This window comes from Cephus cinctus, unplaced genomic scaffold (assembly GCF_000341935.2).
Source record: "Cephus cinctus unplaced genomic scaffold, Ccin1 Ccin1_scaffold0330, whole genome shotgun sequence".
NCBI lineage: Eukaryota > Metazoa > Arthropoda > Insecta > Hymenoptera > Cephidae > Cephus > Cephus cinctus.
In genome coordinates, this window is record NW_014333027.1 from 2,112,637 (window position 1) to 2,132,241 (window position 19,605).

At 37.7% G+C, this 19,605-nt stretch overlaps 3 protein-coding genes and 1 long non-coding RNA gene across 9 annotated transcripts; 1 reads left to right on the plus strand and 3 right to left on the minus strand.

Moving 5' to 3' along the window:
• Positions 1-40: 40 nt before the first annotated feature.
• On the minus strand, positions 41-10,671 carry LOC107266611 (serine/threonine-protein kinase Tao). 3 transcript variants are annotated; one of them, XM_025084164.1, is made up of 13 exons: positions 10,297-10,671; positions 10,196-10,223; positions 8,105-8,551; positions 7,635-7,983; positions 7,373-7,548; positions 7,095-7,257; positions 6,663-7,009; positions 6,324-6,569; positions 6,017-6,244; positions 5,702-5,941; positions 5,371-5,628; positions 5,031-5,287; positions 41-4,841 (listed from the first exon to the last, which is right to left on the minus strand). In XM_025084164.1, the coding sequence occupies exons 3-13, from the start codon at positions 8,408-8,410 to the stop codon at positions 4,721-4,723; spliced, it is 2,691 nt and encodes an 896-aa protein (XP_024939932.1). In that variant the 5' UTR covers positions 8,411-8,551; positions 10,196-10,223; positions 10,297-10,671; the 3' UTR covers positions 41-4,720. The 3 variants fall into 3 exon arrangements, with proteins under 3 accessions (XP_024939932.1, XP_015592739.1, XP_024939933.1); XM_015737253.2 differs by lacking the exon at positions 10,196-10,223; XM_025084165.1 differs by lacking the exons at positions 10,196-10,223; positions 10,297-10,671 and adding an exon at positions 9,629-9,811.
• Positions 10,672-10,814: 143 nt separating this feature from the next.
• Positions 10,815-13,579, minus strand: LOC107266614 (vacuolar protein sorting-associated protein 33A). The gene is made up of 8 exons (XM_015737263.2): positions 13,261-13,579; positions 12,918-13,111; positions 12,368-12,852; positions 12,174-12,294; positions 11,948-12,108; positions 11,333-11,881; positions 11,123-11,245; positions 10,815-11,038 (listed from the first exon to the last, which is right to left on the minus strand). The coding sequence occupies exons 1-8, from the start codon at positions 13,363-13,365 to the stop codon at positions 10,947-10,949; spliced, it is 1,830 nt and encodes a 609-aa protein (XP_015592749.1). The 5' UTR covers positions 13,366-13,579; the 3' UTR covers positions 10,815-10,946.
• Positions 13,580-15,248: 1,669 nt separating this feature from the next.
• Positions 15,249-17,926, minus strand: LOC107266628. 3 transcript variants are annotated; one of them, XR_003059462.1, is made up of 5 exons: positions 17,689-17,926; positions 17,315-17,540; positions 16,035-16,629; positions 15,560-15,728; positions 15,249-15,487 (listed from the first exon to the last, which is right to left on the minus strand). It is a non-coding gene; the product is annotated as an uncharacterized LOC107266628 (long non-coding RNA). The 3 variants fall into 3 exon arrangements; XR_003059461.1 differs by having other exon boundaries at positions 17,315-17,926; XR_003059463.1 differs by lacking the exon at positions 16,035-16,629 and having other exon boundaries at positions 17,315-17,926.
• Positions 15,517-19,600, plus strand: LOC107266619. 2 transcript variants are annotated; one of them, XM_015737271.2, is made up of 4 exons: positions 15,517-15,653; positions 17,933-18,177; positions 18,333-18,678; positions 18,960-19,600. In XM_015737271.2, the coding sequence occupies exons 2-4, from the start codon at positions 17,947-17,949 to the stop codon at positions 19,349-19,351; spliced, it is 969 nt and encodes a 322-aa protein (XP_015592757.1). In that variant the 5' UTR covers positions 15,517-15,653; positions 17,933-17,946; the 3' UTR covers positions 19,352-19,600. The 2 variants fall into 2 exon arrangements, with proteins under 2 accessions (XP_015592757.1, XP_015592756.1); XM_015737270.2 differs by lacking the exon at positions 15,517-15,653 and adding an exon at positions 16,416-16,548.
• The last annotated feature ends 5 nt before the right edge of the window (positions 19,601-19,605 follow it).

The window sequence follows — 19,605 nt, forward strand, 5'->3', positions numbered from 1 at the left end:
AAATACATAAAAGATTAGTAGGTTTCGAAAGAGATGTCTCTTGTGATTTGATACTTTCAATTTTTATTATCTAATCAGCATACTGGCTTTGAACAGTTCACAGCTGCTCGCGCCGAACCTGAAATTCACACGTTCAGGAACTGCAGCCTAGACTCGCTCTCCCCCAGCCATCATTTTAGTTAAAAAATGTATTTATACTCTACCTAAACTTAAAGATAAAAAAAATTAATTACCGTCATAATTATAATTATTAAGACCGATTGCAAGTTTTTGCGCTCGCGATGCGAGCGTTTATCTTCTCTCGATTGGTTACTCGCTACGAAGGTATTGGTTTTCTTTAGTTTAATTTTTATGTATATTATATAATATATTTATATAATAATAATAGAGAATATTTATCTATACTTGCATGTACCTAGTTAATGTTATAATTGAGTGTTTTTTTCTTTTCCTTTTTCTTTACGCGTGAGCAGATTATTCATCGCATCGACCCACGATTACTTTTCCTTAGGTAACGCTTCGGCATACTCTTCAACAACAAATTCCTTTTCTTTCTCTCAATCTTTTGCTCAACGATTCGTTTCTTTTCATTATTCAAGAGTTTCGGTGCGGTGATCATCGATTGTCTTGAACAGTGACTATATTCTCCTCAAAAATTGGAAGACGATGCAATAGAAAAACACAAGAAACAAAGAATACAAACCAAGCAAGGAAGCAATGAAAAGTGAAAAAAAAAGAAAATTAGCAGGCAAATAGCCAACTGGAATGAAGAAAATCTTGTCTACTTTTATAAAAATGCAACTAGAAGTAAATCAAATTATTGTTCCTTCAATACAGAGAACTTTTGTACGTCTTTGGCTCGACATAAACAAGAAATACAAAGATTATTAATAATCGTACCGATACTGTTCATTATTCATATATTACGTATCTTGTGTATCTTGTCATGCCGAAGTGTTCCCAACTATTAGTTCATACCACGTAGTAACATTTTCATCATACACAAAATATTACACAAGTAGAGAATCGTCCTAGATTTTTCATTCTTTCCATCGAGTTTCACTAAACTTTCTAGACTTCCTTGTCACTAAACGAACATTACATATAATCGCTAGAACAAATAAAAAATGACAATTCGCCTAGTTTTAAAGCCGGAGACTGCATCGAAAGCGTAACATTGCTGAGTTCTCACGTGAACCTTCCCGTCTATAGTAGGTCAAGCCGATAATTATAATTTTCCATTATTTCTCTTCCAAACGAAAAGGAAGTGTTTTCGCTGTCTCATATGTCGCCGAAATCTCCTAAGATTGCGAGCGAGTATTTACAAAAAGAAGAAAAAAGATTAGCGACATCGCAAGTTACTATTCTGCTCTCTTTCCTCCAATAAAATTAATACACCTCACTAAATCGATTGCCATTGTCTTTAAAATCACTTCTCCGCGGCACGTTTCTTTTCCATTTCATTTCCTCAATTTTCTTGCACCATGGAAACAGTCGGTTCCGGTGAGAGTTCGTGTCACAGCGCTCGAGGATTTCCACGTTCGTTAAAAATCTCGCTGCTTTATTTTCACTTGTCATATAAGATGTCGTAGCAGTTAGTATTACAGCCTTGCCATTAGTAATTATTTATTGCTAGGTCTTGAGTAAATCAATTACTAATTAACGAATCTCGTGAGGCGGCAAACGATACATCGAGGGTTTGCATACGGAAAATTCGCGTGTAACCATTTTGGTAAAAAGCACAATAGTTTAGTCCTCGTAGGACAAAGAGAGAAAAAGAAAGAGAGAGAGAGAGAGAGAGAGACCGATTCGCAAGCTACACTCTCATTCGATCGTCCATCATTATTTCTTGGCCTATGTATTAATAACTCCCACATTATATATATATAGACTAAGAGACACTTATTTTTTTCTTTTTCTTCCTTAACTTTCCCTTTACAGTTATTCGCACAATTTTCATTAACGCTAAGGTACAAATGTTTCACGAGAAAATCGCATGGCGCTTCGTACCTCAAAGCAGGAATGAAAAAACTTTTTGGAGCTTTATTTGGCAATTTTACAGCGAATTAAATAAAGGCTCGGCGATACTTTATGTTTCTACTGTCTTCATTGAATTTTCCTTCCTTTGTTTCTCTTTCTTAAATAAAGTTTCATCGTAAATCACCCAACACATATCTCCTATGCAACGCTGGGCCCTGAATATTTTTCACATATAATTCCACTCACATACAATGGAATCACTCAAATACAAAAGCATCAACAAAAAGACGCATGGCCTCATTTTAATTCATTACGGAAGCATATAAAAGAAATATATAATCGAGACAAATTAATTGTATATAATTAAACAAATTAATTCATTAATATGTCGATTTAAAAGAATTCGCCAGTAAAAGAAAACCGTCAATCATTACATTCACTCCGTATTAATAATATCCGGGTGCACACCGCGGATCGTACTCCTCATTGTATACTCATGGTATTGTTTCGTCGTATTCATGGCGTTATTTTGTACTGTCATAGCGATAACGATAACGATTTATCGTGCAAGAAAAAAAAAAAATAAAAAAAATGGTAAAACACGAGGCACTCTCGAGGACACAGAAGAATCCATTGAGACTATTCAAAACTCTTTGACGCATGATAATGAAGAATTGTAATTTTCGTAAAAGTTAATCAACAACTTCGAAGGAGACTTGTGCTCGAACTTAGATGGAATTCTAAATAAAAAATAGTCTAAGGTAGCCATTTCTCTTATTGGTTGTCACTGATTCACATTGCCTCTCTTTTTCTCTCTCGGACTTCGTACACGAACGCTAATACACGAGACGCATGGAAGGTCCTTCCCTCTAAACGGCCATTCTTTTCTAACCACTATTCATTTCCACTTTTGAATTATTAACGGTTAGTACTTTACGATTCGTGTCGTGTATCTCGTATATGTACATTTCGCTTCACTATAAAATGATATCCAAGTCAGGCCAGTTGATTGTGACACTTTCTTTTTCATTTTTCTTATCCACTTCCGCTTTGTTCTATTGACCGATCACAACCACATTTTTGAACACATAAACTTGACAATTTCATTATCGCTCCGTTCTCGTTTTCATTAGCTCAGACACTCTCAACTCTGTCAACGTCCATAAGTGACTTACACAGTCTGGCACGCGTAAACTCATCCATATCACAATAATTGAACACATAATTCGAGAATCATCCAATAAATATCGTACAAGCTTTATAAGATCCCGAATAGTCATGGGCTGACATAGGGAACGCGCACGATTTTTCTCGGGCTCGATCACAGATTATTTATATTGGCAATTATTCAAACTTTTCGAACGATAAGTACTCAACGAGTATCAGGTGCTTTGGAATAATTTGGCTGAAACACCGAAAGACGTATCGAAATATCTGATACATTATATAACACAGTAATAATAATAATATATTGCACTAAAAATTTCTGCACCTCCTATCGAATAAGTGAGCGATTAATAAAATTTGTTCTTTGCTAATAGGAATTTGGCAATTTGAAACGATAATTTGACCTTTGAATTTTTGTTTTTCTTATGGAATCACGTGGAGATCGAGTGGGGGAAAAATCGTTAAACATCTAACAACGAATACGGTTCTTGGTCCGAATCGCAAAACAATCAATGAGTGATCGGCATCGATCGACTCTGTATCAGTTAGTGACAGAACCGATCGACTGATCCATCACAGCGATATTAAAGAATTTTATTATGAAGAAACGAACTTCCTTTAAAAAGTATATAGCTATCTGATTCCAATCCATAACTCTACATTTTTTTCGGCAGACATATAAGAAGAGTTACCATCATAACGTGTCTAATGATCAGTCATATATGTATATCACCATATGGTAAAACTGTCACAATCAGCTGACGTTTAATTGATTATTTAATTAGTTAATTAATTAATATTATAATATGATAATAGGATATATATATAATATATATATATAATATATAACAAAGAAAATTTGCAAAGATCCAAGAAACGAGGGAACGAAGAGTCACAGTATGGTCTAATAATTAAGAGCACGGTATCGGGATGTGTACTGGATGAATACGCGATTGCACTATTGACCGCATTTCTTTTTTTGTCTAGGATATTTCTTTGTTCAACGATTCATGAGGATGATACATAGTGTCAGAGAGTATATCGAATGTGATTGCTTGTCCTTATTCTTGTTTACTGTGTAAGCGGAATGAAAGAATTCGTTGGCGAGTGGCACTATCGGATTTGTTATTTGTATTTCCATTATATTGGAGGGATGCACTAGCTGTCGATAGTGTTTCTTTGTTCATTTCTTTTTCCCTATGGAAGACTGTCAGATTCGACCGTTAAAAGAGACTTATGCTTCCATCAGTGGAAATTGGACGTTTCTTTCTTTTGTCTTGAATTACGAAGAGTGTCATTCATTCTTGTTTATCTTTCTATTATATCTTGTTGCAAAGTTCGTATCCAATACGCATTCCCGACAGACTTCATGCGGCTAATAATTTCCTCTCAATTACTTGTTCTTGCTTTTCGCTCCGTTCACTTTACCATTTCACGAAGTGCGGCCGCTGTTACACGCGCCAGACAGCACTTCCTTTCTGGTCTGAATAAGTTAACGAACGTTCCAGAGCTCTGCAGTTCGATATGCGCGGTTTGCAGGCAAACATACATTATTACAATTAACAATTAAGGATTAGTAATTATTAGGGGGAAAGGATGTCGAGCTATTACTGTGAGCCAGACTTAACATCGAGCCGCTCAGGCTCTCGTCGTCCGGATAAGACTCTTTCGATGCTTCGGCTATCGCCAGTGCACTGAAACAAGGTGTAGAAACATCCATGTTGTATATTTTTCCTTGTACTATATTCACTCTGTATGTTTAGCAGATGAAAACATTTAGATATATATTGAAACGAAATCAAAATATAACTTTTAATAAAACTACGAGTAATGAATGAGTAGCGAGAAGAAAATATAAAATATTTTATTGTATTTTGACTCACCTAAATCCGATTCTTGCGCTTTCCTCATCGAACTGCTGAAGTTCTCGTTCTTGCCTTTCATGAAGAAGACGAATCCTTTCGCTACGTTCTTGAAGGAACTCCTGAGTCTCGTGTTCCATCTTCTGCTCCAGTAACGCTCGTCTCACTGAAACACGATCCTCGAGTTCGCGTCTCTCGCGATTCCTCTGAGCCTCAGCTTGCATCTTATTTTTTGACTGATATGCCATGAGAATCTCTAGCTCATAGTTTAGTCTCTCCTATTAACAGTCGTAATATTGTATAAATACTTCATGCATCATATGAGAATTTCTATTAGGTACTAACTTTAAATAATACTGACCTTAAGGTGACGACACTCGACTTCCTGCGACTCATCAAGTCGAATGCTTTGTTTCTGAAGCATTTCAGCGATGCTCTGTTCATATTGATCACCGAGAAGAGCGAGCTTTCGCCTTTGTTCTTCCTTCATCTTTTTGATCACGGCTTTTTGCTCATCCTTTGCGGTAGTCTGAAGTATTTGAGCCTTCAGCGCCTTGTACTGACGTGTTTGGATTTTACAGGTTTCCCGAAATTGTTTTCGTATCTGCATTTCTTTTTGCTGTAAGCACGAAGTAAAACATAGCGATTTCATTGTTAAAAATTGAAATTTTTTATTAAAAAATTTGAGGTACCTTGAGACTCTTAGGCTGCTGTTTCAGTTCAAGTGCATGCTTCTTGCGCAAGTCTCGTTCCGCCCTTTGCATATAGTCTTGCTGGTTTGACAATTCAGTGGCGTGTTGCCTATGAACTTGATCTTCCCGAAGAGCATGAACGGCTCTTTGTTGCTTGTACTCAAGTTCTTGCGTTTTCTCGTGATGTCGCAATAGCATGGCATGAGCCTGTTCTAGCTGTTGCTGTCTTTTATTCAGTTCCTGAATAGAATATGAGATATTTTATTATTAACGATAAGATAAATATGACATTTATTTATGGGGAATTTTACGAACCTCTCGTAAGAGCTCCTGTTCGAGACTGTGAAAGATGAGTAATTTTTTTCTGCGGAACTTTCGAATTTCCAAATCGAGATATTCTCTTTGACCTCGCGCGAGTCGTTGCTCCTCCTGAGCTTCCATTTGTCTCAGGTTATCCTTCTGACTCTGGAGGGTGGCGTCACGTTGCCTTTTTGGAGTTACCTCGTCTTGTGATAGTTCTTTCTTCCATCGTTCCTTATATGCCTTCACACGAGATACAAAGTGATGGTTCTTCATGTAGTCTGTATTAGTGAAAGATTTACAAATAAGTAAAGGATACTACCTTGTATTCACGCTTCTGCTGAGTTTCCAAGGCTTTACGATCAGCCTCTTGCCTGCTAGTAATCTCCTTGTGAAGCTTCTTCTCGGCATTTTGATTCTGTTTGAGCTTACGTTCAAGCTCCTGCAAGTGCCTGAACTGCAATTTCTCCAATTCTTTACTGAACTGCTGCAGTAGCGTCTCATACTCTTTATCCAAGAGTTGCTTATGTGATTCCATTTCCATTTTACAGCGTTCCTCGAGTTTGACCTGTTCACAATGTCGTAACGAAAACGTAAAACCGTAGCCATTGTGTCCTTTCGTAGTGATGTACGCCTCGAAGAACCCGGTCGAGATACTTACCAAAGCTCCCTGATGCTCCCTCCTCATTCTCTTGTAACCGCTCATCTGCTCGTGCATCTCCTCCTGCATGTGCTCCTTCTGCTGCTTTGTGACGATGGAGGTCGTTCTAATTGTGGCAAAATTATTCGCGCCATGCTCCAAAAGATTGGCAGTAACGCCGGCTGAAACCTTGTGTCGATTTCTGACAGACCCCGTGGAATAATCATTAGGATCCGCGTTCGGCAGTGGTAGACTGTTCGTGGAGGAACTTTGAGAGCTTGCCGAAACGCCCATCGAGTGAATCGAATGTTCGGACGTAATGGAATTGCTCTTACTACTGTCCCCACCTGTTTGTTCATCAGGAGTGTCTGCGTCGCGAGCAGAACTCAATTGAATGTCTGTGCTCTATTGCGAAATGCGATATAATGTAAAAAGCATTATTAAATAACTTACCGTCACCATCTCCTACAGTACTCTCAGTCTCGCAAGTGTCGATCATCAAAATCTTCTTCATCTTTCTATAGTTTAAATTGTCCAATTCCCTGACCGCAGCCTTCGTTCTCTGGATAAGATCTATTAAAACTTGGGGTGATCTCGTCCTCGTCACGAATTGATGCTGGAAGATTTCGGTTTCCGAGATAAGACGCTCTCATACTGACAGGGCTGTATTTGCTGGAAGACAAGCTATCCTCCGGTTTGCTCGACGAGCCAAAGTAGTTAGCAATACTCACTGAGAGCAGTTTCCCCGAAGTTGGTCGTTCCATAGGACTTTTGGTAAGGCATACTTCGACGAAGTGACAAAAGACATCCGTCCAATCAGGCGAATTCAAGGTCGGTGTATCGTTCTGGGCAATATGATACAGGGCGCTCATGGCATTCATATTGAAATAGGGTGGCTTTCGTTCGGCTGTAATATTATAAAATATGCAATAAAATTACATAACACATTATAATGTTACTAAGCTATTAAATATTATTATTCAGTATATGTACCTAATTCGATGCATGTAATTCCTAAAGACCAGACGTCCACCTTTCCGTCGTATTGTCCTTCGTCCATCGCTAGGATAACTTCGGGTGCCATCCAATATGGAGTGCCCACAAAGCTGTTGGCTGGACATTTTATACTGGCTGATCCAAAATCAGCCAGCTTTACAGTACCATTTTCTGTAAGTAGAATATTTCCCGCTTTGACGTCTCTATGGATTCGACCAAGAGAATGAAGATAATGTAACCCGCGTAGGACTCCTTCACAAATGGCGGCTATCTCGTCCTCCTTCAATGGCCGTTTGTGAACTTCAATGATGTCAGACGCGGAGCCGAGGCAGTATTCCATCACTAGCTATAATCCACAAGATATATTCTTACCATTAGAGGAGTGCAAACCATATTATAATAAAATAATATCGTTTTTGCCGCTTCCGGATATCATTAAACGGAAGTTCGTTCTCCGATGAACTTACCCAGGCAGTGTGGTCCCTGAGATAGCATCCTTTATATTCAATAGTATTAGGGTGATTGAGTTGCCTTAGAAATCGTATCTCTTTGAGAATGTCCTGCCACTTTTCCATAGTTTGTTTCCCCAGATAGGACATCTTCTTGATGGCAACGATTTCTTTGGTGACGAGACATCGTGCATAGTAAACGGCGCCGAAGCTCCCATGGCCAATTTCGCGTAGGTCTTCAAATATTTTCTCCGGATCACTTTTCTCAAACAGCTCAGCGATCTCTGGATCCTTAAGACTTCCAGGCCTTGGAACAGCCGGCATAATAAAGCAGTTTACGTATGGAAGGCCGAGGCCTATTCCACACTCGGCGCTTTCCTATCGTTCCTTCCGTTTCCTCCTCGACGATCCTCCTCCGATCCTGGTAAATCCTCTGTCAGTCCGTCCACCAAGCCATCATTCAATCTGTATTAAATCACAAGAGATACCATCTTATACATGACCTATATGCGAATTCATTGGGGTGAATAATCCTTCATGACTCTAACTGAATACTCTTGATTAGGACATAGTTTTATTTGCCGCCACACATCGATCGGTATGCATGAAACGCGTGAAAAATAGTTCATGTATCATTCGTTTATATTGAATATGTTCCAAAATTTTCTGCTAGTACCACGAGTATCGTCGTATCCCTGCTTATCTGTATGCAATAAAGTAAACAATCATTCTCGCTGTACTGATAGTAAATTTTGGAATATACCTATTCTTGTTTTGGTGTGGTATAATAGCGGGAAGTACTTATCATTTTCGGATAATTAAATATTTCGATTGGAGGATTTTGCGTTGACACGCTAATGAATGAGATATGAAATTTTACTATTATGACAGTTAGTGGACATCCTGGTTACATGCAAATAACCAAAGTGTCCATTGATAATTTTCTGAGCATTTTGGAAATGCATTATACATTATCCCTTGAATGTAAGGACTGACAGAGAAATCCATGAGATATCTTGATAAACATTCTATGTCTAATGACTCATAATTATAAGTTTTCAATTACATAAATGTGTTAGTTCCAGATAAACACATAGTTTTGAAGATAACCAGTTTATGTATTAATCAATTGTTTTGTCATGAACACATGTCCAAGAAAGGAAGAACTGTTTTCTTATATTAAACACTGTTGAATAGAAACAACACATAGTAATCGTATGCTTATGAAGGGGTTAGTAACTATCGATAAATTCCTTCTGTTCCAAATAACCATGAAATTGCTATTGCATTCCACATTAAATACTATTACAAAATGTCACATTTTGGTTATCCGCAATGACAGTTACTCCAAAAATCTGTACCAGCTTTACAGAGGAGTAAACTTGCATTGACACTTATAGCACATCACAACCTTAACTAATAAAATGCCAAAAGTCCACTTAAAGTATTAAAAGATCTTTAGAAAGAAAGACATTTTTTCTACATGATAAGTGAACTGACATGCACTTGTGTGCAGTTATGCGTTGGTCACGTCATTCGTACCAAAGTGACACATATCCTGGCGAGAACCGACGAGGAAACGTTCTGTCGTGTTGAAGATCGTCCTAACAACGAAATTATTCTTCATGATTCTTCGTGAAAAATTCTCCATGAGTAAATAATAAAGATTCTAAATTAGTGCTCTAACAGAATCTTTCAGGTGTGCCAGCAGCAGGCTTTGTAAAATGATGAAAAAACGGAAGGAGGAAAAAAACGGAAGTCAGTAAGGAAGGAAGGACGAAAGAAGGGAAGCAAGGAAAATTAATTTAGAGGGAAAGCAATAAAGAAAGAGAAAGGATAGACAGGGAGAGAAATATTACCGAATGATAGTAGTACAAGCACAAATCGGAAGTGAGTTCTATGAGGAAGAAAGAGAAGGAGAAAGAAAAAGAAACAAGGAAAGAGAAAGAGCAGAGGGTTGCGAGAGAGTTTCGTGTCGAGAAATGCGGGCGTAAAGAGGGTTGGGTCTCCGAAAGTGGAGCCGCGGTAACGGTGGCGGTGGCGGTGGCGATGAGGACGGGGACAGGGTAAGAGAGTGATGAGCTAGTCGTCCTCAACGGTTCCACTGACCCTGTCCGTAAGCATGCCAATGGAGGACCTGGTGCGAAGGGAAGTGGGCGATGTAAAAGGGTTGGCGCGACCAGAGCGACGCTGGCAAAAATAATATTCACCTCCAAAATGGCGAGAGTGTGCACGGAAGCATGCGCGCCGCTCCGAATACTCTGCTCGGACAACGTTCAGCTCCTGATTCCGAGTCCGGCCGATCTCCAAGGCATATTACTTAGCCAGACTGATTTTTCAAGACGCCCTGCTCCGAACACCCTGGCCCCCGGATAAAGCACACGCCCCGTACGTGTCACGCACGCACGTACACGCACGCCACGATACGCGAGGAATAAGCCGCTGACGACGCAACAATACGGCACCCGACGGCACCGGACACACGAGAATTCGCAAAGTTTTTGACGCCTTTTCACCCGTGGCTACCGAGCGAGAGGCGGCCGTGTATTGATGCTAGGTGGCGCCGCCACGCGGTCATTTCTATAACTTGAAACGCCTTTAATCTGGGCCTGCCTGGCCCAACCCTATCCAGGACGGTCTATAAGAAAATTCTCTTCTATACCGGCAAGATTTAGACCTGATTTTCAAATATGCAGTGATTTGATGGGCATATAAAAATAATTTTCAATTCCACATTTAGTACAGAAATGTTATTTTTCTTTTTACAACATTACGCTCACTAAACTATATTGTCAGCATCGTAATAGATATTGGTATTGATATCGTGAACATAAAAATGATACAAAGTTTTACATCACATTTACTGATTGCTCTCTAAATCTTCCATTAAAGAAGTGAGAAATGTATTTCCATTAATTAATTTTGTTGTTCCCACCACGAACTCAACGTTTACTGTAACAAAAAGGATAGAAGGATATTCAGCAGATATTAAACTCTGAGAATATTAAATCGTTATAGGGATATATTGTAACTTACATTCTTCTTGCTGAGAGAGAAATCGAAGAGCCGAAATTTCGGCATATGTACATCCTCCAATAAAAAAGACCAAAACTAATTTGGATGGTTCTGAATTCGAAATCTCGCTACTTATCGAATTTCCTGTAAAACAATACAAAAGAATTTGCTTATTTCACAAATGGGAGAAATTAGCGCCATACAATTTTTATTAAAAAAAAAGTCCTGTACTTCTTGTAGTAGTCGTAGTTGTACTATGGGAAACGCTATTCACGGCAGGGCCAGGTAAACATCCAAGAACATCTTGAAGTCCTTGCCAACCACCAGGGCGAACAAGTTGCTCGGCTAAACGAACACTTAACGGAGCATAAATAGAATGGACGTAGCTAATATCTTTTGGCGTTATTTCACTTTCATCCTCGACAGTGAGTCTCAAGGCTTTCCTCAGCACAGGGTAATGTATAACGGATTGTTGAGCACGGAATAATCCAACTTTTTCTAAATTCAATAGTGTTGGCAAATGTTGATAACCATATGTTTGTATAATTTCCCTTTTGTAATAATCGACCAATTTTGATTTCAAACCACTGCTTGTAAGAGATTGCATACAAAGCAATCGCAAAACCTTTACGAGCGGTTTTTGTTGCGCTATTAGATCTTCAATATATGGATTGGGTTTGTCTGTGTCAATGCAATTTAATAACTCTTGTTCAACTTGCAGTGCTTCCAGGAAATTGCTGGTATCTGTTACTTCTTTTACCATTTCAGCTATGGTTGTGTCTGTAAGTAAAACAAATGAGGTAAAGATTTAATTATTCAATGAAAAATAAGTGTAAGAATACCTACGTCTGGCTAAGGATTTTTTCGTAGCCATCATGTGAGGTAATTTGGCTACAAATTGTTTGATTTCTTGAACACTCTTATCACCGTGTCTTTCATCGAATTGAGATGATATCACTTTGGCTTTTCGACTAAGAACTGGTCCAACACCATTGAAATTCTTATCCCTTATAGAAACGTAACATTATTTTTAGATATTAATTATAGAAGACGAAGTTCAGTTATTATTCACCTGATTTCAGCAAAGATTTCTTCTCCTGAATTTAAAATAATTTGTTCCTTTTTATTCAGTGTAGTTTCAGTCAGTGAATCATCAGAGTCGAGAAACTTCTCAGCAGGTAGTTTTACAGTGGCTGCAATACATTAAATGTAAGAAATGAATAAAGTAGTAGTAAATAAAATTTACATAAGCAGAATTGTCTTTACAATTATTGATGCCGAATATTTCATCGATTAGGCCCTCGTACGTTAATTGTGTGACTAAAGGTGACAGTAGATCTACTGATCTGTCCAGTAACAACAAATGCTCAATAAGGGCTGGTTTTGAGTTTTTTGTCTTAATATCTTCTTCTTCCCGATCCAGTCGTTTCAATAAATCCCAGACTTTGCTTGCAGCAGGACCTCTTCCAGTGACCTTTGGTATTTTTCCATAAAATCTCTGTAAGCTTTGGATAGCTTGTGCAACTTGATAAAGACACGTAGGATCATTTTCCAAAAAGAATTCTTTAAACGCTCCACTTAATTCCATTGAAACAAGATCACTGTCAAATGGAAATAGATCGCAGGAAAATTCTTCAATCAATGTGAAGTTGCCAAAGACACCACGGTTCTGCAATTTTTTCTCACACAATAAACTTTTCCGGGGTACAAAGAATAAATGAAATTCCTTGTGTATTCTACTACCCTCCTCCCTAAACAACAAAATAAAAATATAACACTGTTTTTATACATTACTAAGTGAACAAAAATTACATACCCATGTATATTTTCAGCTATCAAATCCATAAGATCTAAATGTGGTCTTGTGATAAATATAACATTTGCCACATTTGTTGGTGGTAATTGTCCACCATACAGAGGATACATCTTAACAACGTCATGTTCCTGAAGTAAACTGTATTTGGCAACAAGACCGATTGGACCAGCCAAAGATTGATCCCATATGATAGCCTATTTAAAATCATTTTTGACAATACATACAGTTGATTTTGACCTCTGATTTTAATAACAACTCTAATAGTATCAAATATTAAATATCAAAATAGACGTGGGTTATGTTATGTTATATTATCTTGAACATTAACTTGCAAAAAACAAACCTTTGTTCCATCACATTTCTCAAGCAAACACAGTAATTGTTTTCTCGCTTGTTCTTGCACTAAGCCTATATTTAATCTACCACTTGATAAATGGGCTGATGACATAATTTGAATCTTTATAAAATAAATTCAAAAAATTGTAGGAGTTATAGGTTACAGTGCTAGTTTGACAGTTATCTGACAGTAAACCGCATGACCAATGATCAGCCATGTTTCAAAAAGGCAACACCCCCAACTGAGTTGGCAGTAAAAACCAACACTGACCGCAATATATGTAGACAAATAATTATAATTCTTTTTGAATATCACATTCCATAAGTTTTAATTCTATAATTTATTAAGAAAACTAGTTTATTAAATGGCTCAATTAATTTTTCTCAAATAGAATATAAAAGAAATTTAAATACTATAAAATAAACGAATCAAACTGTTATGCGTTGGCATGTTTTCTAGCTTTATATACATATACATTCTTCAATTCTTCTAGAGTTCCTAAGTATGTACGCCTTTCGAGTCATTTGCATTTCCTAAGGTTGTAATTAAAAACGAAAAGTTTCCGAGAAGGACACGACTCACTGCAGTTATGTGGTCTGGTGGATCATGTTTATGATTCATCCATTCCCATGATAATATAGCAAGACGCATGCGATTTGCAGTGATGACTTTTCTACGTGGTTCATTCGCTACATTAGCTACCAGCTGAACAGTCACAGTGAATAGTTTTCATTCACTCGGAGAAATGCGATAAAATGAACCGCTTGAAATTCCTTGCAAACTTTCATCCGACAATGAGTCGCATTACTGAGGTGACAGGAGTAAGTAACGGGCCGAAGCGATGTGGAGCAACCAACGACAGCGAGAATAACAGGCAATTATCACGAAAAAGTTACAATTCAATGAGAAAACTACGCCCTGAACATTTCAATTGCTTTAACACTAATGCGTAAGATGTTATTAATCAACGTAACTAAAATAAGCAAATATTAATGAGGTATATCGATATAAATATTTCTATTCTTTTCTCTCGATTCATAAAAGAGCTTCAAGATGATTAACACTAAACCTACCGACATATTATATATACATATTTCTACCGATGGCTGTCAATAAACCGCTTTTGAAATAAACGTTATAGTCTTTTCCAGTTGATTGTAATTAATACAGAATTTAGCATAGTCGTGCAGTAAGTTCAAGAAAAATAAAAACCTGGAATTTAACAATTTTGATTAAAGTCTCAAAAGCGGTCATTTGACCGCTCTGGTAGGTTTAGTGTTAAGAATGTTTAACACGCTCCAGGTAGAAACAAGAAAGTAGCTATTCGCTGGATCATTCCACAATTCTGTATTAATTGCATAGGTACAAAGGGTGATTAAGTTTACAGTGAATGTAGTCTGAAAATCTTGAGAAACTTGAGGACGAATGTGTTTCATTGATCGTAGGTACCTTCATCATTATTTTCAAGAAATCGTTTCTCATCATAAGATCTAACCTGATTTCTCATTTGCGTATTATTGAACTGTGATTATATTAATCTGCATACAAAATCCATTGCGGTTCCGGGAGTATGAAAAATAGTGGGAACATGTTAAATATATGTAGTATCCGTTACTCAACACGTATAAGGTACCGAAACAATACAGTTATGGTCGTGCGCATACTGTAACGTAGGAGGACCCAACGAAAGACCGGTTAACCGGTTATACTGTTCAAGTCTCTGTAAACTGACAAACACATACTAAAGGAAGGTAGCCTTAAATTGTCCTGTCCATGATCCAGGTTGTAGACCTTCGTTACCAGCCTCGCCTTAGAGATCTATATACATGAAGTATACACATATCGTCGCGACAGGGTTGTAGGACTTCATGCTTATATAGTATATCCAACGTACAGTCTATATATATATATACACATATATACTGGACTAGACCACAATATAGCATGAATCAGAATGACAATTTTTGAACACTCTCTCTATTACTCGTTCAGCCTTGATTTTCTCCCAGATTTATTATAACTATAGTATTGAGATCTTCCACCATCATGTGGCTATGCTTTGTATATACTAATATAAAAGTAAGTTTTTTGTAGACGCTGAAGCCACGAATCACCATTGGCTGATTCACTCCATCTTGCACGAACTAGTCTCATTCGGAGCGTTGAGGTCTTCGGGGTGCGAGTACAACCAGTGGTGGTGCGTGTAATCATCGAAGCATGTCAATATTCTGAGCTAGAAATTTCAAGAAATCTTGTTATTTCATTGGGAATAAAGACTTGACAGTGTCTTTTGCGGTTTTCTCACCGCCAGTGCTTTTCTGTTTAACTGGAGGACATTGATATCATCTTGGGTTTCACTCTTCCTACGGGAAAGCGACAAATCCTGAGATTTTTTTTAGGTAGGTGCTATTATAATGTACTTCTGTATCGTCCTATAGATCGTTGTGGGTTCTTGAATTTCACTCGTGTCGTTTCTAAGGGACAGATAAGAATAATATAGAGAATAATGTCTTATTTTAATTTCACTTACTATAGTTCCTATTTAGATACAAAACAATACTTTGGATGATAACTGAAAATGTTCTTAGACAACGTTAAATTATATGCAGGGTTATTCAGTAGAAACGCACCACCTGAAGTTAGCGCACTCATTACAGTCTTATGAAAAAACCATGTTCAGATGGTGCGTTTGGGCTGAACAGCCTGGCATATTAGATAAAATAAACGAGTTAGCATAACTAGTGATAATAGAAAAAAAATAATTAGTAGTGAATCACTACCTTTGACGAAGCAAATTCAATACAGTCCAAGTCCTATCATTGTATTGAACGATAACTAAATTTCTTTTTCATGGTTATTCAAGTGTAACTTGAGAAATCCTAGGATGAGTCTCAATCATTATAATTTAAAATTTCAAAAGACATGTTGCAATAAGATAATACCTAGGTTTTTAGGTGTCTTACGTTTTACCTATAGGAATTGTACAGCGATGAAATAGTGCGTTTCGATAGTTTCCTAGAGAACGTCTTTATACTAGAGAAAATACTAAAGTGGGTATCAGTATACACTGTCCCATCACGAATGCGGGCATACGCCTCGTTCTAATGACCTACTCCTACGCTGTGTGGAGCCGAGTTCAGTTCAACAAAGTCGAGTTCAGTCGTGAACGAGTGGTTACGGGGTCCGGGCCTTTTCCTTAGGCATCGCTGCCAGTCTAACTTCATAATACATTGAGCTAAGAGGTTCATTAGCTCACGGTCCGTTTAGTTATTAGTTAAACCAACTGCTAGTTCGGTAAGTGTTATTTATCTAACAGTTATTCATGAATCACAATTCCATCAGCTATATAGTTTATATGTCGGCATAGCACAGATCCTGTAATTATACGGGGAATTAGTACCACTGACATTTGAGTAAGTGCGCTTTAAGAAATTTATACCGGCTTAAGAGACAAACTATTCGCTAAAAAATATTTGGTGTATTCTCTTACTCCGAACAAACGTCTTGTGATATTCTCTTTTTAGAATTGACAATAAGTTAGTATAGAATTTTATTATTTCCTGACAAAGAATTTTTCAAGTAAATAAGTTTTCTTTCACGTAGTAACGCGTTACCTCGCTTATAGCAGAAAGCTAATAAATGGCTACTTAATTACAAAGCATTATGTGTACCTGCGCGAAAGTGGTGAATTCTCAAACGTTTTTCGTTTGACGATATAAACTGATAAGCAATGTATTATTTACAAGACCGAAACCCCTTTTTAATACTTGTGCGCATCTTCGACCAGATAGATGCAAACACTTACCCATCCTTAAACTCTAATCTCTAACGGTGCTAATATTCAAATAAACCGATAGACGATCTTAGATAGTTAGAGATAACATTTTCTTTGAACCGTTGTGCCATCCATGATGTTTCTCTATTGTGAGCTTTCGTGGAAATAATAATAAATGAACAAAAGAAGTTGCGAAATGTCTGGAATACGATCAAGTCCGATCATCCTGTTTATTGAGAAATCTTTCCTGAGCAGATCGGATCATCAATTATTCGAGGAGCTTACGTAAAGAAAAAGTATTCGCTCGATCGGATTTTCCTATTGATTTCCCACGGGGTAGTGTCTCCGATCAATTTCATTGCTTTCTAATTCCTTTCTTCTTCTTGTCATTCGTTACTCCGTCAAATCTTTATGTGGCAATTATATCGACGTATCTCTCTCTTTCGAAAAATATCATTTATCACGGTTCCTTTCTCCTTGCCATTCGTCACGATGAAGTCAATCGATTAAACTATAAAATTAAAAATTCATTCGTTACACAATTGCCAATAATAAATACTAGATGAAGAAAATAATAAACACTAGTTAAATCAATAATAATAAAAAGTGATAGCGTAAATGAAACATAGAACATTGAAACTCAAGTTACTCTTTTTTACAATTAGAATCAGTATAAGGTAACGAATCAGCATTTCCACTGTGATGATATGCGAGTCCATTGTCCCTGAATAAATTATCGATTCGCGCCTTTCCTGTTGAACAATCGGTAATTTCTTCCTGAATCCTTCCACCACTTAGTCATGATCAATTTCTGCAGGGCACTTTTTCAAAGAGAAAACGCATCCAGCATAATGTATTGACTGACACTGAAAACAATACATGAGAATGATTTTTTAATTTCAGATTCATAAATCACAATGATTTCTACACATATTCTCCTGGCCTTCATCGGTAGTGTACTTGTCGTCCAGGTATCGTCACATGGAAGATTGATAGAGCCACCATCAAGAGCTTCAATGTGGCGTTATGGTTTTGAGACACCCCATGATTACAATGACCATGAAACTTACTGTGGAGGTTTCAGTAGACAATGGCAACGCAATAAGGGCAAGTGTGGAATATGTGGAGACGCATGGGATCTTCGAGCGGTACATAGAATTCATTTTTCAATGAATCCATATCCTCAATATCCTTCGCTAAGAATTAACCCTTTGAAGGATATCTGGATGATGGTGTGACCTTACCATAATGAGTTAATAAACGTATAGTATCTGTAATCAAAAATTAATATTTCATTTGTTAGCCACGTGCCCATGAAACTGGTGGCAAGTATGGCAACAGCATTATAGTCAGAAGATACAAAACTGGTTCAATAATTCCAGTCCACGTGGAATTGACAGCTAATCATCATGGATATTTCGAATTCCGTGTTTGCCCAATGACAGTACGAGGAGAAGAAGTAACCCAAGAATGTCTAGATAAACATGTTCTCCGTGGTGACAATGGTACCACTCGTTACTACCCTGGTCCCGGAAATCGTATTTTTCAAGCATATTACAAGTTACCAGATGATCTGACTTGTGCTCAATGCGTTTTTCAATGGCGATACGTTGCTGGTAATAACTGGGGAGATTGTGGAAACGGTACAGGTACGTTAATAAAATTGACTTGTAATTCGAACCGCCATATTTGATACAGCAGGTCGGTACAAAGAACAGCTATTGAAATTCGATAGGCGCATTAGAAAGTGCTATTAATAATGTTAACAAATCAATAATAACTATTACGTAAATATTTTGTGATGTAATTGCATTACAATTATCATTAGTATTCAACGCATATGCTGCACGTGTAATGCATTTTACGTATTTTCCGAAGAAAAATATAAACTAAACAATATTCAATAACTTTTTACACGTTGTTTCAATAGGTGCTGTAGGCTGTGGTCCCCAGGAAGAGTTCAGAGCATGTGCGGATGTGACTATTGGCGATGATGAAGAGACACTTCCGCCAAGACCAGTTACGCCAGAGATGGGTCCAACTCCTACAAGACCGACGACAAAACAGTCGGACATTTCTCCAACGGAACCAGCATCTGTACCCGAGATGTCTGGACCTTACTGGATGTTCAGCCTGGTCATCGCTGGTACGTGCCTTTTGGTGGTGCTGGCTGCTATGGCGTTGCTTTATTCGTATTACTATCACGCGGGTAGAGCTAAACAATGGCTCATAGCTGGAAAATCGTTGGCTCCAGCGAGCATACCGATCGCACCGCCAAGACACAGAAAACACAATACGTCAAGCGCACCCTTACAGATCTAAATTTAATATAATACACTGTAAACTATTAGTCGAAGCTAATCGACTAAATTGCAGCGTCCTTTCCGAAAATCATTACCAAACGTTGCACCTGTATACTTCAGTATAGCGGTTGTCTGTTTGGTTTGGTTTATATAGTCTGAATGAAGCTGCAATGGATACATTGTGAAAAACGTGAATTTACGTAATTCGTACGTATGTCTGCCCTGTATATATGACTGTAATTCCATTAAAGGTATTTATTTTGTAGTAGCAAT

Coding starts and splice junctions, on each gene's coding strand:
- LOC107266619 (XM_015737271.2), top strand. CDS start 17,947: ATGATTTCTACACATATTCTCCTGGCCTTCATCGGTAGTGTACTTGTC. Junction 18,178..18,332: donor ACGCATGGGATCTTCGAGCG/GTACATAGAATT, acceptor TTCATTTGTTAG/CCACGTGCCCATGAAACTGG. Junction 18,679..18,959: donor AGATTGTGGAAACGGTACAG/GTACGTTAATAA, acceptor TTGTTTCAATAG/GTGCTGTAGGCTGTGGTCCC.
- LOC107266611 (XM_015737253.2), bottom strand. CDS start 8,410: ATGCCGGCTGTTCCAAGGCCTGGAAGTCTTAAGGATCCAGAGATCGCT. Junction 7,549..7,634: donor AATTACATGCATCGAATTAG/GTACATATACTG, acceptor ATAATATTACAG/CCGAACGAAAGCCACCCTAT. Junction 6,245..6,323: donor AGCAGAAGCGTGAATACAAG/GTAGTATCCTTT, acceptor TCTCGTGTGAAG/GCATATAAGGAACGATGGAA.
- LOC107266614 (XM_015737263.2), bottom strand. CDS start 13,365: ATGTCATCAGCCCATTTATCAAGTGGTAGATTAAATATAGGCTTAGTG. Junction 12,295..12,367: donor AATATTCGGCATCAATAATT/GTAAAGACAATT, acceptor AATGTATTGCAG/CCACTGTAAAACTACCTGCT. Junction 12,109..12,173: donor GAAATCTTTGCTGAAATCAG/GTGAATAATAAC, acceptor CGTTTCTATAAG/GGATAAGAATTTCAATGGTG.